The following is a 23,435-nucleotide window of genomic DNA, read 5'->3' as shown; positions in this document are numbered from 1 at the left end:
TCATCGCTTTGCAATTGTTCATCGTTACGCAAGACAACTCGGAAATATCGATGCTCGGCAATAGACGTAATTGTATAACAAAATACACGGAAAGAATAATTTTGCTGAAATACAGATCTAAAAATAATTGTGCTGTGCCATTTAAAAAAATGTATAAGTTATTTAACTTGATTACTGGAATGTCAAAACTATTTGCAGCAACATTATCGTGCTCGAGCGTTCTATATAATTATTTTAACAGCTCAACATAAAATTATTTTTTGATCTGTATCTAAATTTTTTAATGCTGCAGTAAAATTGTTTTTTCCGTGTAACATTCGTCGGGATACCTTTGCACTAAAAAATTTACCAATAAAAGTTCACTGATTGTGATAAATTATTCATTTCTGCGTCACTGGACGCAATTCCCTGGTCCCATTTTTTTAATTAATTTAATTTCTTTAATTATTTTAATTCTTTTAATTAATCTTAATTATTTTAATTTTTTTTAATCTTAATTATTTTAATTCTTTAATAATTAAAAACTAAACAATTATCTCTATTTCTCAGAAAAATCTATACACTAAGGACACCTAAACATCTTACATAATGAGCCGCGAAAAATCTTGTTACAAACAGCAACCAGGCTTTTCTAATGCGTGCGAATTCAGTACTGATTATAAATTCTATGAAGACTTGAAATTTCATACCCTTTATCGATACTTCGGCAGTATTACCAGTGTCGAAAAATAAGCGTTATTTTTCAACAAATCATCGAAGAATTTGCTGTGCCAGACAGTCGCGATAAAATCGCGATGTCTCGGAAGGTCGGAATTTATCCTCCCGTTTCTAGGTTGTCGCGGAGCGGCCTCCGATCTAACGGTCAACTATTACGCAAATTGTATCTCCAGTGATATCTTTCATTATGCGAAACGATGAAATTGAAGCATTATTACATTACATATATGCCCGCGCGCGCGCGCGATTCTCCCGAGGAGAGCACGCGTGATGTCATGTGCGTAGATTAGATTCACGTGATTCACAGTTCCAACAGCTTTTCGCTCTTTCGCGAAGTAAATCGATCAGACCATTGTCGTTTGCCATCAGGCGGCTATTAACCCATTAAACATTGCAATTAAAATACACAAATATTCTGTATGATTAAATATATATAGACTTTTGCTCAGCACTGTTTTTATTTGTTGAAAAATTCAAGATTGAAATTATTATCTATTATACGATTGATTTCCTTTTTTATGTACTCAGTAAAAAACGAACTATCGAATCGACATCGAAACGGTATCAGATTGACGGTTTCGACATCTAATCAATATCGAGTCCATTATCATTTTTCACTGATACATGAAAAGTACCCAAAAAATTATGTTTAATTTTTAACACATTTTACTTGCAATCCCACTGTAATCCGCCGCATGGATTTTTTCGAAAAATCTCATGAACATCTGGCCAAATAACGATTTCTTTCCTCTCCTGAATAGTCATTCTACATAAGGCGCAGAGTGCAGGCCTCAATGCATTTACAAATGCGGGCGCGACAGTCAGTCAGAAGCGTTAATGGTACTATTTTATGCTTTTATATGGTTGACCTGCGACCTGCGTTCTACGTCTTATGTAGAATGACCTTAAGAAAAGTTTGACGTCTAAAAAATAGACCTAGTGCGTTGCAGATCTCAATTCGTACACGTCCATTATTTAGGAGGTTTTGAAAAACTGTCTTGAGTCACGCCTTATCGTATGTAGAATGAATGCTTGTTTTAACCCTATAAATTTTTATTTATTTTTTTTTATTTTCAATTAATGCTCGTTTATATCTAAGGAACTTTGCAAACTATTAAAAAAAATTAAAATTTAAACTACAATTTTGAGCTACAAGTTTTGCGAAAATTTCTGTCACATTTGCGCTAAATGTTATAAATAAAATTGAGTAAATTCATATATTTTTAACTAAATTAAAGTTAATTGCTCATAAAATTATTTTAGTTATATATGTTAAAAATTGCATGAGAGAGAGAGAGAGAGAGAGAGAGAGAGAGAGAGAGAGAGAGAAATAAAAAAATTAACTTATTTAAAAAAGTTAAAATTCTTTATCTTTAAAGGACCGAACAGAAGCCGATGTACGTATATTAGCTTTTAACGTGATTTTCAGTATAATACTTTTATAATTATTTTTTATAAAACATTTTACTGTAAATACACAAAATATTTTGAATACTCGACATTTAGATTTTTTGTAATTTGGAATGTCAACTTTAAAGTGTTAAAATATTGTTTAAGTGTCACTTTTGTTTCATATGCGTGCATTTTTATATGATAATGTGCATTTGTCTAATTTCGTCAGTAATAATTAGTTATATTTATACACAACTTATTTGTTAAATAACCATACAAACATTTTTTAGGTATGTTAAATTATATGTAAGAGTCACTGAAGTATTTTTTTATGCTTACAAAAGTAATTAAAAATCAAATGCGATTTTGATCTAGTTGTGTACAGAAAAGGTTGTGTACATAAAAACAACGTATATACAAAGTATTATAATATTGAAGATTATTTACGAATTACGAAATCATGTGATTAACAATAAATCCTTTCTAAGAAAATAATGTTGTCTGTCAACGAGTTAAAGTTGCGCGTGACTATTCGTTATCTCTGATAATGAAACGGAAATAATCAATCATTGCAAAAGCGAATTGCACATCGCAATACAAAATATTTAATAATTATAAAAATAATAGATAATCTTATCTCGTACGATGGTTCAATATAGTGATAATCTATGAATTCCAGTTATGATTGTGTGAATATGACGGATAGTTAATATGCAAAAAAGAATTGCTTATCAATTTTGTCAGAAATCGCATAAAAATGTAGTCTACTTTATTACTCAATTAGGAATTTCAAAATAAAAAAGAAAGAACAAATATATTTTCAAGACTTTACGTTTCTTCATTTTTCTTTATATTATCAATTATATTCGCAAATTCTCTTTTTTCAAAATTTTTTTAAATTTATTTCATAAATTAATAAAGTTCCTATAAACGGACCATTCCAATGTACACGTTAACATAAAACTACGTAACACTTTGAAAAAATTCTGAATACAGTGTAAAAAAGTTTATGAAAGAAGTCATCGAGCTATCGTCAAATGTCAAAGATATAACAGAAACCGTATACCGAATAAGTATTTTTCCTCATTATCTCGCCCGTTTATTAAATTAGTAATGATGGCAAATTAAAAGCATATTAGTAATGCCGCATCGCATTGCGTCGCATAACATCCCGTATGGACAGATCCTCAACTAGGACAGTCGTATTAAACTCTACAATGCCTAAATTAGTGCTTGATGATTGAAGCCAGTCCAGTTGTTATTCTGAATAAATATAGACTTCAAACAATAGTTACATACATTCCGGCTATAATGGTTTTTAGTAATAATAGGAAAATATTGAATTTAATAAGTGTGCATTTAAATAGTTACATAAATAATAATTATAGATTCCTGTCATTGAAATACAAGATTTGCATATCGTAGTCAGAGAAATATATATGAGAGAAGTATATATGACTTCTCTCTAATTTTGACGAGTGGAAAAATTTCTGAAGAATTGAAATGACTTTCTGCGTCATTTTAAACATTTAATTGTGTCAATCTTAAGAATTAATGATAGTAGGATTATAATAGTAAAATTATAATCTCTTTTAATTTAAATTATGCGTTTTAGAAACAAAAATAAAAAAAAATTCCCATATAAATACGTATATTTGTTTTATATATATATATGTTTAAAAATGTATAAGCAAAGTGATGAGTATTTTTAGACCACCCTGTATATGTCTCGTCGACTCCTAGTTGATGTATCCTCCGAGAGATGGCAATACCAAGAAACGGCTTATTTTCTCGTGAATAGAATATCACAGTTGGCGAATATAAGGCCAAGAGGAACGAGCATAGCTCGTCCTTGTCTTTGGGGAGCAAAGTGCTCAATGATCGTTTAGTGAGAGTGCTGTTGCTGAAACCCGAATTAAGATTTTTACCCCGCATCCGTATTTACATACGAGATGCAATTTTTGAAAGGCCTCTTTACTTTAAAAGAGGCTTCTTTACAACACATCAAATAAAAAATTCTAATATATTTATTTCATTTATATATCAATCGAATATATTACTAATCAATATAATATTAACGCGTCCGCCAAAGATAGGCCCGCGATACGGTTCACTCACGCACTCTTATTCATACACACACACACACACACACTAAGAAATTAGTCGACTCGTTTATAAAAGAATTCTTCTTTAATTCGAAACGTGTCACAAGATCAAAACTAGATCCAGAACGAACAAACAGAAACAGAATTATTGCCTTATTTTACCACCATATTAATTTGAGCGTTATATAACATCCCGGAAAAATTTTTTCATGTATAATTTTATATTAAATGTCCATATAAAATAAAATATATAAAAATATATTATGTATATATAGTATACATAATAATATATAATAAAAAATTATATATATATAGATAATTATATATGAAAAATATTTTCTTGAGATTTGCTTAAATATACCTTATTAAAAGCTTTCTTAAAAAAATTTAACTCTAAATACAGCAAAAGAGTGCAACAATTTAATTATTCATGATTGTCAGCATAGATTTCATACAATGTTGTCAATCATAATTGACGTAAATCAATTGACATATATTGCGGTCCATAAAAATACATAGTTAATAGCAATTAAAGGTCAAATGTTTGTCAAATGGTTTCAACAAATTAGTATTGGCACTACGCAATAGTATTTTATATGCATTGCATAACAGATGGAGAGCTGCACTACTGTAGGAATTTGAATGCGGGCCACTAAAGACTAGTCTGTTTGTTTGAAGTTTTCACGGTGCTAATACGTACAATATGCACAGCTTAATAAAATGAATAATGGTGTTTTTACGCTCGAATTCAGTGTCACTTTATATAATTAAAAAAATCTTATTAACGTGATCTCAGGCAAAAAAATTAAAAAAATGTTTACAGAGATTAAAAAGTTTAATTTATGTTGTGCCTTGTATTTAAATTTTATAAATAATTCTGTAAAATTAATAATTCTGTAAAATTCTGTAAAATTCTGCATAAATATGTAAAATTAAATTAAACGACCGATATATTAAGAGTTTAAACAGAGACACAATTCCTGTCGCAATAACAGCAACAAAGCAGTAAGATAAACACTTTGAAAAACGTTTAATTTCGGGTCGGTTCTACCTATTTCGTCCCACTATTTATTTTCGATCGTTAATTAAAGTTAAAAAAACCTGTTTATCTCGTTTTCAAAGAAGAATTTAATTCGATATATAACTAAAAGGAATCCAAGATATCTGTAATTAAAACAACACCCAACGATTTTAGAATAGAACTTATCTCGCGTGACAATAAATAAAACGCCGCCGTAAAATTCGTTCGCGCGGAATTTACAGTCGTAATCGCGGTTTCTTTTTTTTAGTTCAAACTGCTGAACAACAATGGTTTATCATCGGTCAGCAGACCTTTCTTCAGAATAAGAGACTGCTTAGTTAACCACCGGATAACCACGGCCTTTCGCGTGCGGACACATCGCTCGACGCATATCAATCCGAGCCGCGTACCAAATTAAGCAACCACGTAGCGATTGGCGAAGGACTGAGTACACGTTTAAAATGTCTAAGCAGTAGGAACCTTGGGCACCAATCAGTCACTGAGTGACCTTAATAAGCACTACGGATCATCTGCCCGGCAAAACCACGAAGGATGCTGCGGCGTCTTCCCTTCATGGCACTTCGCAAGTCATCCTATAAAATAAATGAAAAAAAAATGTTTCAAATTCTTTGACTAAATTCGAACGAGATCTCCCAATAAAAACGTTAAAGTTCAGACGTTCTTGAATAATGAAATATTAAAAATATCTTCTCTCTACGTATACGGCGACAATATTTTATTATCTTCAAATTTCGTAATTCAATATCTCAGTGGAAATTAAAAGATTATCCAAGGAAAGTCGAAACACAAAGCAAGAAACTAAAATCTGACATCAATTTCAATTAATTAAAAAATAATAGTTTCTATTCGGATAATATTAATGGAAGGAATTGATTATAAACGGCGCGTCGCGTTTTACAATTTAAACTTGAAGATTATGAGAATTTTCATTTCTATATAGATAGAATTATCAAGCGTGCTTCGCGATAGCGTGAGCCAAACGATTCACAATTTTAAATAAACCTTACGTTCGCCGTGTACATAATAGCTTAGGTGCAAAATGCACAAGCGCACGCGTACGCATACACAGGAATCTCCTAACGACTTCTTCGAAGCACCGACCTTGAGATAAAACAGTGCAGTTCTTGAACAAGTTATTCTACTGTAAATAAAATACCATTATTTTATAAATGGAACTGAGCTATGTAATAATAACAAGAGATGCTTTAAAAAGCTACAAGAAGGAGCATTTAATTGTCCTTTTACTATCCATTCGTGTTTCTATTATGTCCTATTTATTGTGGTACATATTCATTATATTTATCATTCGCGCAATTTAATTGAGATTACAAAAAAAAATTCAAAATATACTTAAAACGGAAGTCAAAATTTAAAAAATGTTTGATTTTTGCAGAAATATATGTATAAAATTCTTTCATGATACTAAATACAAATTTAATGCTAAAATTGACGAATTTAAAATAATGGAATTAGTATAATCAATCAAAATTAAATCATATTTAAATTTTTGCAAAAAATTATATATATATATATAAAGATTTTTTATGTATATATCCCATAACTATAAATATCTTATTAACAATAACTGACACATAAAAATTTCTTTGAAAACTAAAAATCTTAACAACACACTTAATTTTAATTGCAATAAACTTCTCCAGCACGTCACCTCTCATAATTATTATATGATAAAGCATATGAAAATAATTCTTTTTTGCAATTTTAATTGGAAATTTCTCAAAATTATTGTATTACGTGATGGAGCAATTCGGAAATCAGATTCGTAGTTAAAAAATTATAGAAAATAACTAATATCATTTTGGTGTTCGAAAAAAGGAGTTTATTTTTTATTAAACTGTCTTATTAACGTCAGACATACAAATTTAGATAAACTGCTTCTTTTTTTCGCCTACAGAGATAGCGGTTAAATTGTTTTCTGCGAAAGAAGCAGAAATAAAGAAACAAAAAACAGAATATAGTGGAGAGATAAATTTTGTCTCTGAATCTTTCCTCGTTAATTACGATGTTCGAGTTCGAGCACGTGTCGAGACGAAGCGAATAAATCGCGCCAAAGAAGGATGAAGCTAAAGCTAAACTAGATAGGGTACAAACCGTCAACAGGGGCATCGAACTTTTACTCTCGACCGACAGAATTATGTATATATACAGCGAGACAGTCTATGGCTCGTTCGATTACCTCACCTCACAAGCGTGCAGAAAACAGCGTAATGCAGGGTATCCCAGACCTGTCGAAGAGACAGAGAGAGCTGTAATCCACGGATTCTTTGATCAATTTGGAGTCGTCCCCACGACAAAAATACCAGCGAACCGATAGTCTTTGAGTTACGAACGATTGGAAATCGAGAACTTTTCCAGAACTAAAGCTTCAAAATAGACAGTTATTCTTTTTTTAATTTCCTGTGGACACTTTAATGGATTTACCTGTATAATTTGGGAGTAGTAAAGGTATTTAATACTGAGTAGTAAATTAAATAATTTTTTTCAATTAATGTTCTTAATTAAAAAAAAAATATCAAGAAAAAACTATATTTTACCGGGTTTTTTTTATTTTTATTTTCCAAGAAAGTAACATTGAGGGAAAAACTCGGTATTTTTTTCATCTTTTCTGAAAAATATAGAAAAAAAAAACACGACCGTGATAAAGACAGCAGACTTTATGGATAAGTTACTTATTAGAACTCTTACATGTGAGAGAAGTCTTAAAACCATTGACAGAGGGCGATTAGAGTAAAGGACAATAAAATTGACATCATCTTACAAGAAAAGAAACCGAAAAAACATAGCAAAGAGAAAAACAGAAAAAGAATCGTTTGTTTTTTTCTAAAATTTCCAAAAATTACTTTTTAACTAAGAACATTACCCGCGATGTTCTTTTATGGCAAAATCGATTCCAAATTAATATTAGATTTCAAATTACACCTTTCCTCTTCCCCACGAGATCCTCCGTCTCCTTCGGGTAAATCGTAATTTCGGTTGTCATAGTCGTTAACTGATAAGTAATGGCATGTGTGCCAAGGCGATTGACTATGTAATCAATATTGATCACAATTTCCGCGACCCTTCTGTCACCCTTCGACACGCAGAAAATCGATACCGGCTGCTTTATTTATATCCGGACTCGTGCATAAAGCGACATGACTTGGCAGTGCAGTCGTAGTAAAGATGAGAGTTTTTCAACGACCGCCGCGGTTACGGTTACGATATCGCGGGTAGACTTCACGTGCAGATACGTACTCTCAGGTATAATGCTCTCGTATATTTGTGTTATTTGTGCGATACTTCGCCAACCGGCCGTAGAACGAACGTTCGTTGTTCGCTGATCCCTACGTCACCCCGTATATCCCGACGCTATTTATACGAGATATATGTGGCTTTTTACGTATACTCGGTACACGAAATTATCCCGCTTCTCGGACTCTCTACGCCGGAAAATACGGGTGTTATCCACGAGTAACACCCACGAGCAATTATTCTTCGAAGTTGACCGAGAAGATACGATACGGCCTATTTAATAAGAGCGTGACCGGCATAACTTTGAAACTATTTATTACAATAATAGAGAAAAATATAGATATATATCACTAAATTGGTATTACGGTTCTTTGCATTAGTAATGTTCATTACACAAATGTAGCTTAACTTTTTGATCTCGGTTTAACTTACTGTTTATCCTTTTTTAATTCTTAAAACTAGAAAAAGATAAAGAATAAATTAAATCAAGATTAAAGTTAATCTACATCCTAGCGAGGAATGATCTATCGAATCGAATTCGAATCAATATCAAAATATCAGTCGAATAATTTCGACATCAATTCTATTATCATTTCTCGCTGGGATTGATGAAAAAATGAGCATTAGTCGTTCACTCGCCACCATTCCTTAGTACTTCCGATGCACGTTTTCCACTAAATTATAGTATTGTTGAAATAAAGATATCTATGTGTATCACGAAACTGTTCGGATATTTGTCACGAAATTGTTCGGACCTAGGTTGGTTTATTTTATGTTACAAATTCATCAAATATAACTTTTTAAGAAAAACTCGATTGGAAGTGAAAACCATTGGCAACAAATTTTTTTCAAAAGTATTTTAATTTGTAACATAAAATAAACTTTCATATCGTGTAAAAACAATTAGTTTCGTAAGTGTATGTATGATTATCTTATTTATTTAATATCTGCTATTCTGTCTCATCTTTTCATGTAAACAGATGGACCGAGTACGTGTTCTGTTGCAATTTTATTTAAATACATCAATCTGATTTTGTTAATAGGTCAATGAACATTTTCAATTTAAACATGAAGTTGCTTTTGATAAAATTACTGACACTTCCAATCAAGTTCTCCTTTAAAAATAATAATATTTGATAAATTTATGGCATATAAAATAAACTATTGATTCATAAAAAAAAAAAATAAAATTTTATAACTATATATGAAATGAATCCATCGAATCAATTCTGTTTCAACTTCCATATTTTTTTCCAAGAAACTTTAGTTCTTTCGAGTGTGTGTAGAGAAACAGTTTTGAGCACTTATTGAATGTCTTTTGTCCATAAAAACGAACTTTTATTTAAAACTCGTAGAGTCTCGCTATTTGCTCTTCCACCGGAATTTTCCGTTTAACGTTTTCCACACAAAAGATATGCCGCTCACGCTCTTATTATTAAACAAACTATACTTACAATGCATTATATCCAATTATATCAATGTTTCAATAAGAGGTTATTATCGCAAATAACGTTTGCAGTTGACACCGTTAAATTGTATTATCATCATATCACTATTGTTACAAATATTCTTGAAAATTTAAAAGCATTAAATGGATTAAAAATTGTGAAAATTCGTGTCTTCTGCTTTTGAAAATTCAGTAAATTACAGAATTAAAAAAAACATGAGTTTTCACTATAAAATTTTGATAAAAGCATAATTGTTTCGGTTTCATATCCCTTTAATTCGTCTTTTTAATTCGTTCTTTAATTAAATAACACAATAAATTGTGCTACTATCGTATTGTCATTAAAAGTTAAAGTCATTGACATAAAAATTTGTGTGTTGTTTCTGAAAATTCAGTAAATCACAAAATTGAAAAGAAACACGCGGTTCTCTGTAATATTTTGATAAAAGTATGAATATTGCGCTCTTACTTCCCTTTGGTTCATCTTTCTTTAATTAAATAACATGTACCAGGAATGGACACATAACTATCTTCTATTAATATTAAATATTTCAGGAATATTTTATTTAATATTAATAATATTGTAGCGCTTTTATGAGATATTGTCTTGTCACCAAAAGTTAAAATCATTAATTGACATAGAAATTCTGGTTTCACTTGCTTCTAAAAATTCAGTAACTCATAAAATTGAAATAAAACACGGTGTTTTCACTGTAATATTTTGAAAAGATCATGATTATTGCTCTCCTTGTTCCTTTAATTCGTCGTTCTTCGAATAGCAACGCGAAACTCAGCCTAACGAATTAAACGTGGGACGCAAGAACAGACAGTGAGCAAATCAACGTCATTTATGATCTGATGAAAATTTCATATTGACCGCTGGAAAAGTGCCAAGCTTCAGTTTTCTCGCACCCATAAGTCCTAAACTCGGGTTTCATTCCGAGGCTCGACTAGACGCGCCTCTGAGTAATCAAAGGCGTCACGCCAATTATTTGACTTGGCTCATGCGAGATCAGACGAAGTCCGTAGACAAGCGTATAAAGATTAACGCCATCGCAGCTGAATGCGAAAATAAGATCAGCGGCGGGGGCTGCTGTACATTGCACAAGTTAAGACCCGTGTTTGCGCGAGATTCAGCAGCAAGCCTTTGGCACGGTAGCGTGTAACAGTTTACAGCTAGGCAAGCTTTATGGCCTATAAAATCGAAACTGTCGAAATTTGAAATTGAACTTTTGTTTTTCGAACTCGATATCGTTTTATTTTTAAACAAAGAGAGATAAAAAATTATCGCGCTTTATTATTATTTGAGAACCAAAAAGGGCTATCAAGAAGCAAGCACGCGGTGACACGTTTGAAATCGGAATCCCGTCGCGCGACTGCCGTGAGTCTTCTCCGGTGCAAGAAGATACATAAACCCCAATTCGTCTCGTACGTCTATTCTTACGTTCATAAGGTTATTTACACTCGGTGTCTGACACCATTTCGGTGGCTCGAGTCGCAAGCACCCGGAGCCAAGCTCGACTATTTGTCCGTGTCCGAGGTGCGTCTAGCGAGCGAGGCTCTCGAGTTCCGTCGAAACGCGCGCTCCGCGTCTCACGGGAGTGGAAATCTGAGCGGTTAATGGAGTAGTTGATTGTCGATTGTGTGAAGTTTGAGAACGTACGTATGTACAAGATCTGAGAGAAGCTTCTGTGCGATTTTCAAGCACCGCTCGGATTTCCATCACTCGATTGTTTTGGAAGCTTGTATTTCGATCGCCTGTTACCTCGTGTAAAAGATGTTAATGTCCTCTTGGAAATTCGTACAAATATTATTGTTATTGTTAGCATTATTTTAAGTACAATAGGTAGATTTGTTTAGAATCAAATAATTGAATGTGAAAAAATTCGTAACATAAACACTCGCTGTTTATAAAAATCTTCAACATCACAAATCTATAATAAAAAGAGAAAACAGTGTATTTCGATCGTAGGTGCAAGAATATTCGGAGAATGCGCCGTAGCTGTCAACATTAAATGAAGATGAGCAATAAAAATAGATTGCTGCGAGTTGCTCCAAAAGTTTCGTATTTTGCGTAGAACATATCTTTCTTCAATTTCGTGATTTACTGAGTTTTGATCAACGATTTTAATTTTCAATAACAACAGCGATACAATTTAACAATGTCAACTACCATTTGCGATAACAATCTGTTTATTTAAACACTGGGATACTGTGCATTGCATCCGATCGTTCATATCCTTCGGAGCAAACTCGTTTAAGGACGGATATATACGTATACAAAGTTAATATACAAACGGTACAAATGTACTATAATATTATCAAACGATGTAACAACAAAAAACATTATATTGGCACAACAATATTGATTGGCTATAGTTATGCAAGAAACGTCCAATCCCACATGAAGATCCGTTTCAAGAAAAAATGTAAATATTTAATGTAATTTAAAAATATAGGTAAAAATTGCTAAATATTTATTTCTTCGAGTTTACAAATAGCCGAGAAAGAGTTGTAAGTAAAAACTGTTTTTTTTATTTTTATTTTATTTTAGGCACATATTAGCTTTGGATCTTTTTTGTTTAAATGTAAGAAAATGTTCGGATTACCTATTGGTTACAATAATTCAAAAATTATAAATTACGTGGATTGGATATTTCTCGCACAACTATGCGGTCAATTAATATAAATTTCAATATAAAGATATTACTATCATGATGGCATAACAATCGTCATTAAATCTTGCTGCTGTAAACGTACCCCCTTTAACCAGCGTATTGACAGAGATACTAATTTACAGTACTTTTACTTGCTGTATAATACTCGTTGGACAAATATTTTCGTGATATTTTGCCACGTGTCCCTCTCCCTCTCCTCTGCGACTCGCAAGCTTACCCGATTCTGGAAAGCACAGAAAGGTGCGCGCTGGCATTTGCTCGATACCGCGCGACAGCGCGACGATAAGGCACGATAAAAAGCACTCGTCGGATTACGTGAACCGCGCGACACGACGGGCTGAAAGAAACTGGACGGTGGCCGCGACCCCACCACAAGCTCGGCACTCGGCCGACGAATGTAAACATTCGCGACAGCTGATCGCCGAAGTACACGCTCCGATTCTAGCCCCGATAGCGGCGGTAGCGACCTGCTATTATACGAACAGTCGGGCACTATAGACGCAAGTGCGGGCGGCTATAAAGCGGCAGGTACCGCCTGGGATACTATTTCGACTCGACACTCTCGCCGTGCCAAGTAAATACCTGCGTTATGCGTTGTCTACAAACACTCGAGGAAGATTTAACGAGACATATTCTTACATCATGCGCTAATTATGTACAGGTCCATTAAAATACAAATCGTCTGCAACGTAAGAAATATTTCGTAATACAGATAACACAAAATTCTAAGATGCTTAAAAAAATAGTATCTCTTTTGTATTAACGATATCTCAGATTTTTGTGTTGCCTGCATAAATATTGTATTTGACTAGGAGATAAATCAATAATGAATAGATTAAAGATCAGAAATCTGATGTACATTCTAAGAATAAACGCATAAAGAAGCGAACATATTTTAGTCGGTTCACTATATAAAAGAATTCTAATTTAAAATTCAAAATTGTACATTACTGTAATAGTTATTAAAATGTCATGTCACGTGACTCTGTGTAAGCTTCCTGTATGTAGCAGTCGACTCGTAGGCAGCAAGCCGCGAATTCGATCTCAATCCTTAGTTTATAAAAAGGATTGATTAAAAAGTTAAAAGTTTTAAAAGATTATGAAATTGTGTAGTATTTGTTTCAGGATCAATAAACTTCCATCCATACAATATGTGTTAAAAATGTCATGACTTTATCATGGCTTTGGTTTTATACACGCAAATAAAATAGGAACGTAACATTATTTGTGCTCTTTTTAACTAATTTCCTTTGGAATGCATATAAGTATATAATAATATAGTTACTGCAGGGTTTGTTTCATTACGTTTTGCAGCAACTTTACGACTAACACACATTTGCAATTATTTTCAATTTTAATGATAACGTAATATCTGTTATCGCTAAGCAACAGCATTAATCAATGAAAACATTTTGTTCCATTCCTAAAACAATGAAAAAAAATTCATAGCTGATATTAAATAAAATTCTGTAACATTCCACAGAATTCTATATGTTTGGATTTTTTTTACACTAAATGGGAAACTATTTTTTGAACAAAATGTGCAGTAAATAATAATGATTCATTCCATTATTATATTGTTATAGATAGAGATACCACAATAGTATCAATTGTACCAATTTCAGTAAAATATGATTCAAAATTATTAAAACTATTATTAAAATTATTAAAACTATTATTAATTATTAAAACAATTCCAAATTGTCTTTAATTTTATGCAGATCTAGTTTACTAGTACTGTTTGAAAAAATATCTCAAATACTTTAAACAGAGCTAATATTTAGCACGTTTAACCTAAACCATATCTGATAATTTGCATCACACATCTATATCATTATCTTTTAGTAGAATAATGGTAGAATGTTACGATGTTTCATCATCATTTTCTTTAAGAGAATCTATACCCATAGTCCAAATTACCGACGTATCCGTATTCACAGTTACCTCACAATCTTCATATGTATTTGAAGTACTTATCAAACCACCAAACTGCATAGTCGTGTTATCTGGAGCATAAGAAAAAAAAAACAAATAGAATCAGAAAAATTATTATAATATTTTAAATATTGTGATAAAATAACGATTTGTCCATTTCAATTTAAAATTGATGAGAAATGTAAAACATACTTAAATTCCATTTCAAGCCAGTCGTTGATATACAATTAACAGGATAACCAAACGGTAACAAACCACACCAAGATTTCTGACGCACCAGAATCTCCGGGATATGTATACTGTGCAAACCAGGTTTTAATATCCACGTCAGAGAGTTACTTGCAACTTGTATCACCTGTAAGAATGATTTTGATCAGAATATATAATGTAGAGATATATAATGCAATCGCGAGTCTGTCTACTAAATAGAAACTCCACCTGTATATTTCCCACAAGCTTGTCACTTTTGTATAAGGTATTGACATTACCGATGATATGATCAAACCTGCCGGATGTTTCTGCAAGTACGTATATTTCACCTAACTGCCAAAAATATCATTTGTTTCATATATATTGATTTTAAAGGTAGACAATTAAGGTTCTCCAGCTTAAAAAAGTAGAGAGAAGTCATAACTTTTCTTCCATATATATCTTTTACAAGCATTGGTATCTTCAAAGTAGCAAATAATGAATAAAATTTAAATAATAAAAGCAATGTTATTTAAAGATATTTTTTTTATTATATTAATAAACATTAATGTAAAAAAAATTTTTTAAAATTGTTTATAATAATGATTTAAATATAGTAGTAAGTTGTTGCCACGTTTTCACTAATATGATGTCATATTTAATCCTCCTGAAATAAGGTTAGGGCCAGATACAGTAAGATATCATTTGATATCATATCAAAACTATACAATTAATTAGTTTGAAATTGTAATATAAGTTTTAATTAGAATATTCTGTGTAATTTTTATATAAATTTTATAGCATTTTGATTTTTCTACTATAGCTTCCTAATCATAACTTGATTTCAAAATTTGATCAAGTTCTTGACAAAACTGGAGAACCTCCTTAAGATTATAAAGAATTACATTTATTTTATACGTCTTGGCATAGTGTGCAACTTGCAGTAGAGCTTTGGTAAAATCCGTGTGATTTTGATCGGGCGTCTCGATGATCGTGGATCCTATACTCCCCAATTTTTCGATCACGAATGGTGTACAACTATCCATATCTCCTGTGATGAGATTCGGTACATATTGTTTGTACTCGCCGTTCAATGCATCTATTCCATGCTCCTCAAGATAGTTCAGCCACCTTTGCGTACCACCGTCCACAGTAACAGTGATTCGAGCTGCTTGTAAAAAGAAATACATGAATTAGCAATGTAAATTATTGAATTTACTGTTTTTCATCAATTGCCAAAAAAAATCAAGAGATAATTGTCCCAATTACTACTACTTTAAGCACATATTGACAATTAATGTTTATTTTGTAGGTTTTAAGTATAATAAACGTTTTTTTCATCATTATTCAAGAAAAAACTTTGATGTACACAAAACAAAAACAATAAGCTCGAAAACTAATTGATCATTTCAATGTAATAAAAGAAATAAAGATTTAAGATATCTTTCGATTCTTATTTTTAAGATTGTTTCAAGTATTGTCTTGAGATGTCATCAACCAATGACAAGGCTGTATTAGGATCTTAAGCGATTACTCAAGATTCGATTATAAATATCAGCCTTTATCACTAAAACGTTTTTAATACCTAAAGCTCTTTTTAATGAAAAAAAAATATATATAAATATAAGATATTGGGCATATTATCATTAATATCCTAAATATTACTTTCCTCACATACATAATATTGCCTACCTACTTACTGCTCGTGTTTTTGATACTGTCACCCATTCACTTATATGTATAGTTTTAATTTTTAATATTAAAATATTTTTAATACGTAACTCTCTCATACATTTTAATTTAATACTAAAATTGATGAAAACGGCAGTAATTGGGACAGTTACCTTATGCATTTTCAATCAAAGTACAACCTTTCTGCCAGAATGGGAGCAGCATGTCGCGCTTCCAGTATATGGGGCGATTCAGCACGATCACCGCGTATTCGCAGCGCGCGCCATCCTGAATTGCGTCGAGCGGCTTCCACGTGATCTCGTGGCGACCGGGCGTCGTGGCGACCGGGCGCCGGGTCCTGCTGCATCGTACGATCCGATGCGACGTGTTCCCGGTGTCTCATCACTAAAAAACATCGAGTGTCGACAGAAGGCTCAAGGTTAAAACACGGGAAATCCGGTGGCGCGAGTTTACGTAACGCGGCGTCGGACGCGGCTTTTCTACACCGCGACAATCGTATTTCGTTTCGTGAGAAGAATCGTGTCAAAAGCATGATGCAGAAAAGGGGGACGGGGCAAATTTATTCTCCACTTATTCTCGGATCTTTAAGCCAGATCTATGCAAGTCATAACCGTTAACTTATGCCGGAACCAGTGAAGTCCAACAATATGAGATTTCAAAATGCTTTCGTTCATTGAGACTTGCTGAAAAAAAAAGTATTGAAACCTCAGTGTTGAACTTTACCGATTCCAGCTTAAGTTAACGGTTACGGGTTTCATAAATTAAGCTTTACGCGTTGACCGTTCGATTTTATATACATATCGCGTGAGTTAAAGATACATCATGGATAAAGAAACATACGCTGTTGAATTCGAACGCATACTCACGGTCAGTCACGGTGTGACTCGCACTAACTCGTACATGCACTGGAAATATGTGACCAACTTCATGCCTCATTACTACGCCGTTCAGGTTGCTCTCTGCTCGTTATACGCGGCATGATAACGGACACTTGTATTTCGCTCCGCTTATCTCGTCGATACTTACCGCTGCCGGGGATATTTCGCAGTTGCGCAAGGTCAGCTGTCCACAAGGTCTCGAAAAGGTCACTTTTAGATTGACCATCGCGAAAAGAGGTCGTTTTAGTAATTGCGCCGAGATCACCGATATTTTCGCGAACGTCGTGATCGCACCCATCGCGCACCGCGAACTGCCTCCGAACTGAAATCAGCTGATGTAAGATAAATGTCCCAGTGACCAACATATCCCTAAACTCGATCATTTATTATTATTAATCTTAAATGTGTTTTTTTATAATATTAAAAATTAATTGTAATCTTTAAATACTTTAAGATATTTTTTATAAGATATTTCAAATATTGTAAAAAAAATTGTTATACAACTAGACGAGGAGTTTTGATAATCTTAAAATTTGTTAAGAAACATTATGTATAATATTTATGAAGATAATACTTTTTGTATTGATTTTATAAACAATACATTGAAACAGTAAGAAGAAATATTTAAAACATTTAAAGACAAGCGTCCAAATTGTCCAAATATTGAATCAGATGATTTCAATGCCGTTTTTATTATTTTCGGAGTAATTTAAAAAGTTTTCATATTTTTATAAGTCAATAATAAAATTTGATATTTTATATGTTAATTAGTTATATAATTACATCATTTGACATCGTAATCTTTCAATCTCTCTCTGCATCACGTATCTGATTGGTCTGATTATTAGGACATTTACCTTATCGCGCTTAAAGTCCATTCCACATAAAATACATTATAGCAACATAAGATGGCTGGACCAATGAAAATCTTACGTAAATTAATATGGTGACTTTGTCCTGGATGGTCATTGGTCCATCAATTTTACATTATGATTAGGCTCTGTTATGCATTTCATGTAAAATAGCCTTTAAGGTTTGTTCGTGTCGCATGATCTAATATTTTCCTATCTCCTTCTCCTATTTACTCCAACGCGCTTCATTATAACCGTATTGGAGTGCGTAGGAGTATGTTGGAGCATGCAATGCAAACAAACCTTGAAATACAAAAATACAGGAAAACGTAACCAAACAAACAGACCAAAACAGCCCTCGCAGCTCGTGTGTTGTAAAACTTCTAGTGCGAATTGAAGGAATCTGAATATTCATTAATCATTGGAACCTAAAAAAATTTCGCAGTTTAAACTGTGGTACTGCGACGTTAAAATCAGAAGAATCTATAGACAGAAGGAATAACGTTCAGCTTCGCAGTTCTGTAGTTACCACGGTTTTTACGCAATTTGGTGCAATTGTTCGTGTGATTGACTTACAATGACACTTTCGCGATTTGCTCCAGTTATCATACTAATAAACACTACATTCTAGCTTCGCGAAAATATCGAGCCTATTCTGATTTCTCTTACGGAGATGGATTCGAAAACTTCGATCTGGAGATACCTACTGGGTGTTCTGAGCCGGTACAACGATGTGGTTTATAGACAGCCAAAATCGTCAACGCGCGATTTTCTTATATTTTTTGGCGGTGACGTTCAAGTATGTATAGAATCAATAAACGAATAATTAACTCTCTATACAAGTAATTCTTTATGTTGTTTTCAGTACCTTCTCTATACACACATACATACAGTGTTAGGTCACAACACTTCACTGTGTTCATTTTCATTATTTTTACAAGTATAAAATAATTTCTTAATAACTTTTATAATATTCTAACATCTTATGATAGTATTTGTTTATTTGAATATGGTTGTTTATTTAAAAAAAAAATTGTACATAAATGAGGAGTAAATTTTCAAAATAGATTTTATCCAAAATTGTATTTTGGACAATTTTATGGAAAATTTGAAAATTAATTTTTTACACAAGCACCATTCTTTTTAACATTTCACTTCCTATTGATTATCATATTATTTTCTGTAAAATATGTAATTTTATTGTGGTTTTCTTTTTCATTTTTCAAAAATTTATAAATTTTAGACAAAACATATTTTGTAAGCCTGCTCCTTAAATGTTATAATAAATTATAATGCACTTAGTTAAAAAATAGAAATGACTTGAATCATTTGTGTTAAATCTTGTGTACAAACCATTTATTGCAGGACATTGAAGAAAGAATGGAGAGGCATTTGGACAGCAAGGAATATATGAAATGGAGTTTAGAAAATACAGTAGCTATGCTTTCTGAACAGTTTCCTAGACATCATATATTTGCTATTCGTCCATCCAGGTAAAATATTATCACAACATTAAATATTAGAAATAGTTCAATGTTTCTAGTCTAACAAGAGATAAATAATTTCTTGTACTTCAGAGTAATAAACCTTTTGTAATCATACAGGGGCAAATGACCATAACCTTTAATACATTTAATTAGTGTTACCGTATTTACAGTTTTCATTCTTTGAAGTCAGAAAAATTACTGAACATAATTTAAACATTGTAAAATATAGACATATAGTGGTAAAGATTTTAATGATAAGTTTTGTAAAGATTTTAATTGCAATAATTAAAGAAAAAACGTAAAAATAAAATTTTTTTTATTAAATCTTTGAAATTTTTTTATTAAAAAATCATAACTTTTTAATTTTTTTTAAATTAATGGCTCTACAAATAGAATACTTTGAGAAAAAAATAGTGCAATAGTTCACATTTTGAAAAAGATATTCCTTTACAAGTATTTACAAGTACAAAAAAAAAAGAAATTATTTTATTAAAGAGTATTTATTTAATACAGAACTATTTTACTAATTTTTTAATACAGATTATTTTACTAATTCTTGTTTAAATTATCACTATAACTATGAAATAGTATATAAACAAAAAATTTAAATGCATCAGAGCCTCAAATTTTTCGAGTGTAATGAACCCTAAGTGATCACAAAGAATCAAGAGAGTAGAGAGTATAATAAAGATTTAGAAAATTTATGTAATTTTTTTGACTGTTAGTTTATATTGAATTATTGAAATTAGTAATGCAATGATTTTGTTTCAGGGTGGCAATAACTAAAAACGCAGTATTCAATTGCTTTGATAATTTTGTATCAGGAAATGAATATGGTACTCCCACATTTTCTCCAATGTATTATGCTTTGAAAAATTTAAGAGAACTTCTCGTGTGTTGCTTGGAATATCTTAAAGAATTAAAACTGGAAAAAGTATGCATCAGAGAAACAAATCATAGTTCATAAAAAATTTTATAAAATAATATTTTTACAGGATATTGATACAATTGAAAGTACAAATTTAAGTCTAATGGGCTTCAGTAAGGGATGTTCGGTTTTAAATCAATTTCTTTATGAGTTTCATTATTATGATGAAAACCCGAATGAGGATCCTGATATGAATAATTTTATCAAACTCATCAAAGATATGTGGTGGCTAGATGGTGGGCACAATGGTCCCAAAAATACGTGGATTACAGATCAGAATATACTTCATTCCTTTGCTAAATTAGGTGAGATGATCTAGAAATATTTTAAAGTATCGATCTTTCAATATATTATTTTGATGAGGGAGGTGATTAAATATCTTCTTTAGGAATAAGTGCTCACATACACGTTACGCCGTATCAAGTGCAAGATAAATATCGGCCTCACATTCAAAGGGAAGAAAACAGTTTCTATGTTACTTTACAAAAGTTGGGAGTACCTGTACAACGAACTTTACATTTTGCTAACCAAGCACGATGTCTATCGTCGCATTTTAATGTTCTTACAGTCATCAGAAATAACATGCAGTAAAATTATTGTGCTCTACGCCTTGAAATTTGTTAATTAAGTTCCTCTTTAGTTGAATCGTAAAATTAACAAAATAATACTTAGATTGCAACTTCTTCACTTCATAATCAAAATAAAATACAAAGCTATATGAAAATTGTCTTGTTGACAGTTAATGTTTCTGTGCTGTGAATTATTTCGTTTATAATAAAAGTTTATAGTAAATAGAATCTATTTTACAAAATCTATTTTATAGAATATTTTCACAAAATGTAATATACATATACCATTATAAATATGATTATATTTATAATATATATGATTAATATATACATAATATGATGATTACTGTTTAATAATATAGTCTTAATCTAGTCATAAATAATAAAAATTTGTTAAATGTAAAGTGTATAATATGTTTACATATATTATTAAGTACAATTTTTTATATTTTGTTACTATATGTGTGTGTGTGTGTGTGTGTGTGTGTGTGTGTGTGTGTGTGTGTGTGTGTGTGTACTTATATCGTTATGAACAATTACTGGTTAATATTAGTAAAAACTATGTTTATTTTATTTAACAATGTGAAGAAATATAATAAAGTTGTGATTCTCACTTTTTTTTTATACAAATCTTGTTTCATATTTTTTCCTCTTATTTTTATAATCACCAGTACCATCTTCGTAATTATAAAACAGAAAAGGAAAAAGATTACATATATATAATAAGAAATATTTATATGTAAAAAAAATATATAATCTAGCTAATACAATTAATATTATAAGATGATCTATAAAAAGACTCTCTCTCTCTCTCTTTCTCCATATAAGGCTAAGTTCTTATTACATTATTCTTTGAGGTATTTTTCGCAAATGAATTGCATTATGCTCTAGTTTAAAATCTTAAATTATCTATACTCACTCAAATATTCTTTTTTGTATCTGATTCTTCTTATTCATAATTATTTCTAGATATATTAATAAATCATTCATTTAAATAAAAGAAAAATAATAAATAGTATATTTTTATTATTTGTAACATACTTAGTTGAAACTAAGGAAAAAAATATTTCCTTAGTTAAATAACTAACCTGATAACATATCAGATAACATATTCATTAAGTTTAATAACTTCTTAACTCTAAAAGCCTTCATTATCAATTTCTCTTACAGTATTACACAATTATTTTAACTTTACAAACCTTTATGTATGAATAAGTGAATATACTTTCACGAGAATCTAAAAAATGACAAGAATATTTCAAGCATTTATCTATCATTTATATCTGGTTGCTGTCATTTTTGTTCTGATGTATAAAATTCAGACAAGATGCGTTTTTTCTTTCGATCTGAATTATATAGCTCATTTTTTTCATTAACACTTGTTTGGGCATTTGGATTCTTGAAGAGTTTTTCCTAAATAGGTAGTAAATACATTAGATAGCAAGCCTAAATTAGTATAATAAAAATTACTTTATATATACTATATATATATTTTTAAATTTAATTATGCAAATTAAACTTACCACTGAGCTTATTCAATATTTTAGTTTCAGCCCATTCATCAGAACCATCACAACAGTCACAATATCCATCATTGACTTTAAATGATGCTATTCTTGCTGCAAATTTATACAAGTTTCACAGATTATATCCGTCACATAGCTTTTAACATTGCAAATTTTATATATCACAATGAGATTTGATTACAATACCTGGTAGCTTTCTTAATGAATATGTCTCACAATAGAAGAAACCATTATTGCAGGCGTTGGTACCTGGTTCGTCACTACCCTCCTCTGGACAATCGCAATAATCGTCGTTGATCTTTGCAAAATCAATCTCCTTTTTCGAGGTAAAACATACGAATTTCCCATTGACATTGGGCATGTATTTGAACATGTCCTGGTCTCGTGTGCCGTGCAACGACACCGTTTGACCGTACTTGTCGCGTATGAGCTTGGAAAAGAACGGCTGATTCCGCTTGTCGGCTCGATTGCCAACAACCACGCGGTGGGGATCCTGCACCGAGCCGGCGATCAACTTGCCCATGGTGTCCCGATTCAACTCCTTCAGGTAAAACAGCTGATGAAACACAAATATCACGGCGACTACGAAGACGCACACCAGCATATATTTCAACTTCTTTCGCAGAAGCCGTCGCTTCCAGGACACCTCGGTCTTCATGTCTACCACAGCTGATCGTTACCGTTGCACACGTTCGCGGGCCGGATCTCTCCTCGAGGCGACGTCCGGTGCGTCGACACAGCACCGCG

At 31.8% G+C, this 23,435-nt stretch overlaps 3 protein-coding genes and 1 non-coding gene across 4 annotated transcripts in view; 2 read left to right on the top strand and 2 right to left on the bottom strand.

The window, feature by feature from the left end:
* LOC105205256 (V-type proton ATPase 116 kDa subunit a1) overlaps positions 1-12,981 on the bottom strand; it is a 38,518-nt gene extending 25,537 nt beyond the window's left edge. Inside the window, exon 1 of the mRNA XM_011174589.3 lies at positions 12,851-12,981. The gene's annotated coding sequence lies outside the window, so the exon portion shown is untranslated. The remainder of the gene's footprint in view (positions 1-12,850) is intronic.
* LOC113003034 lies at positions 3,955-4,078 on the top strand. The gene has a single exon (XR_003268236.1). It is a non-coding gene; the product is annotated as a U4atac minor spliceosomal RNA (small nuclear RNA).
* On the bottom strand, positions 7,074-23,434 carry LOC105205257 (thiamin pyrophosphokinase 1). The gene is made up of 9 exons (XM_039450627.1): positions 22,875-23,434; positions 22,689-22,781; positions 21,252-21,280; positions 21,180-21,194; positions 16,629-16,746; positions 15,663-15,925; positions 15,007-15,111; positions 14,761-14,923; positions 7,074-14,639 (listed from the first exon to the last, which is right to left on the bottom strand). The coding sequence occupies exons 1-9, from the start codon at positions 23,344-23,346 to the stop codon at positions 14,497-14,499; spliced, it is 1,401 nt and encodes a 466-aa protein (XP_039306561.1). The 5' UTR covers positions 23,347-23,434; the 3' UTR covers positions 7,074-14,496.
* On the top strand, positions 18,409-21,792 carry LOC105205255 (UPF0565 protein C2orf69 homolog). Its single transcript, XM_011174587.3, has 6 exons — positions 18,409-18,735; positions 18,810-18,977; positions 19,544-19,671; positions 20,437-20,599; positions 20,661-20,898; positions 20,982-21,792. The coding sequence occupies exons 2-6, from the start codon at positions 18,852-18,854 to the stop codon at positions 21,182-21,184; spliced, it is 858 nt and encodes a 285-aa protein (XP_011172889.1). The 5' UTR covers positions 18,409-18,735; positions 18,810-18,851; the 3' UTR covers positions 21,185-21,792.
* Position 23,435: the final 1 nt, after the last annotated feature.

Source organism: Solenopsis invicta, chromosome 6, assembly GCF_016802725.1.
Source record: "Solenopsis invicta isolate M01_SB chromosome 6, UNIL_Sinv_3.0, whole genome shotgun sequence".
Classification (NCBI taxonomy): domain Eukaryota; kingdom Metazoa; phylum Arthropoda; class Insecta; order Hymenoptera; family Formicidae; genus Solenopsis; species Solenopsis invicta.
The sequence above is the reverse complement of the archived record's forward strand: the minus strand, read 5'-3'. Positions and strand labels throughout refer to the sequence as shown.

Coding starts and splice junctions, on each gene's coding strand:
- LOC105205255 (XM_011174587.3), top strand. CDS start 18,852: ATGGATTCGAAAACTTCGATCTGGAGATACCTACTGGGTGTTCTGAGC. Junction 18,978..19,543: donor TTTTTGGCGGTGACGTTCAA/GTATGTATAGAA, acceptor CATTTATTGCAG/GACATTGAAGAAAGAATGGA. Junction 19,672..20,436: donor TTTGCTATTCGTCCATCCAG/GTAAAATATTAT, acceptor ATTTTGTTTCAG/GGTGGCAATAACTAAAAACG.
- LOC105205257 (XM_039450627.1), bottom strand. CDS start 23,346: ATGAAGACCGAGGTGTCCTGGAAGCGACGGCTTCTGCGAAAGAAGTTG. Junction 14,924..15,006: donor AGCTTGTGGGAAATATACAG/GTGGAGTTTCTA, acceptor TCATTCTTACAG/GTGATACAAGTTGCAAGTAA. Junction 14,640..14,760: donor TGGCTTGAAATGGAATTTAA/GTATGTTTTACA, acceptor CTTATGCTCCAG/ATAACACGACTATGCAGTTT.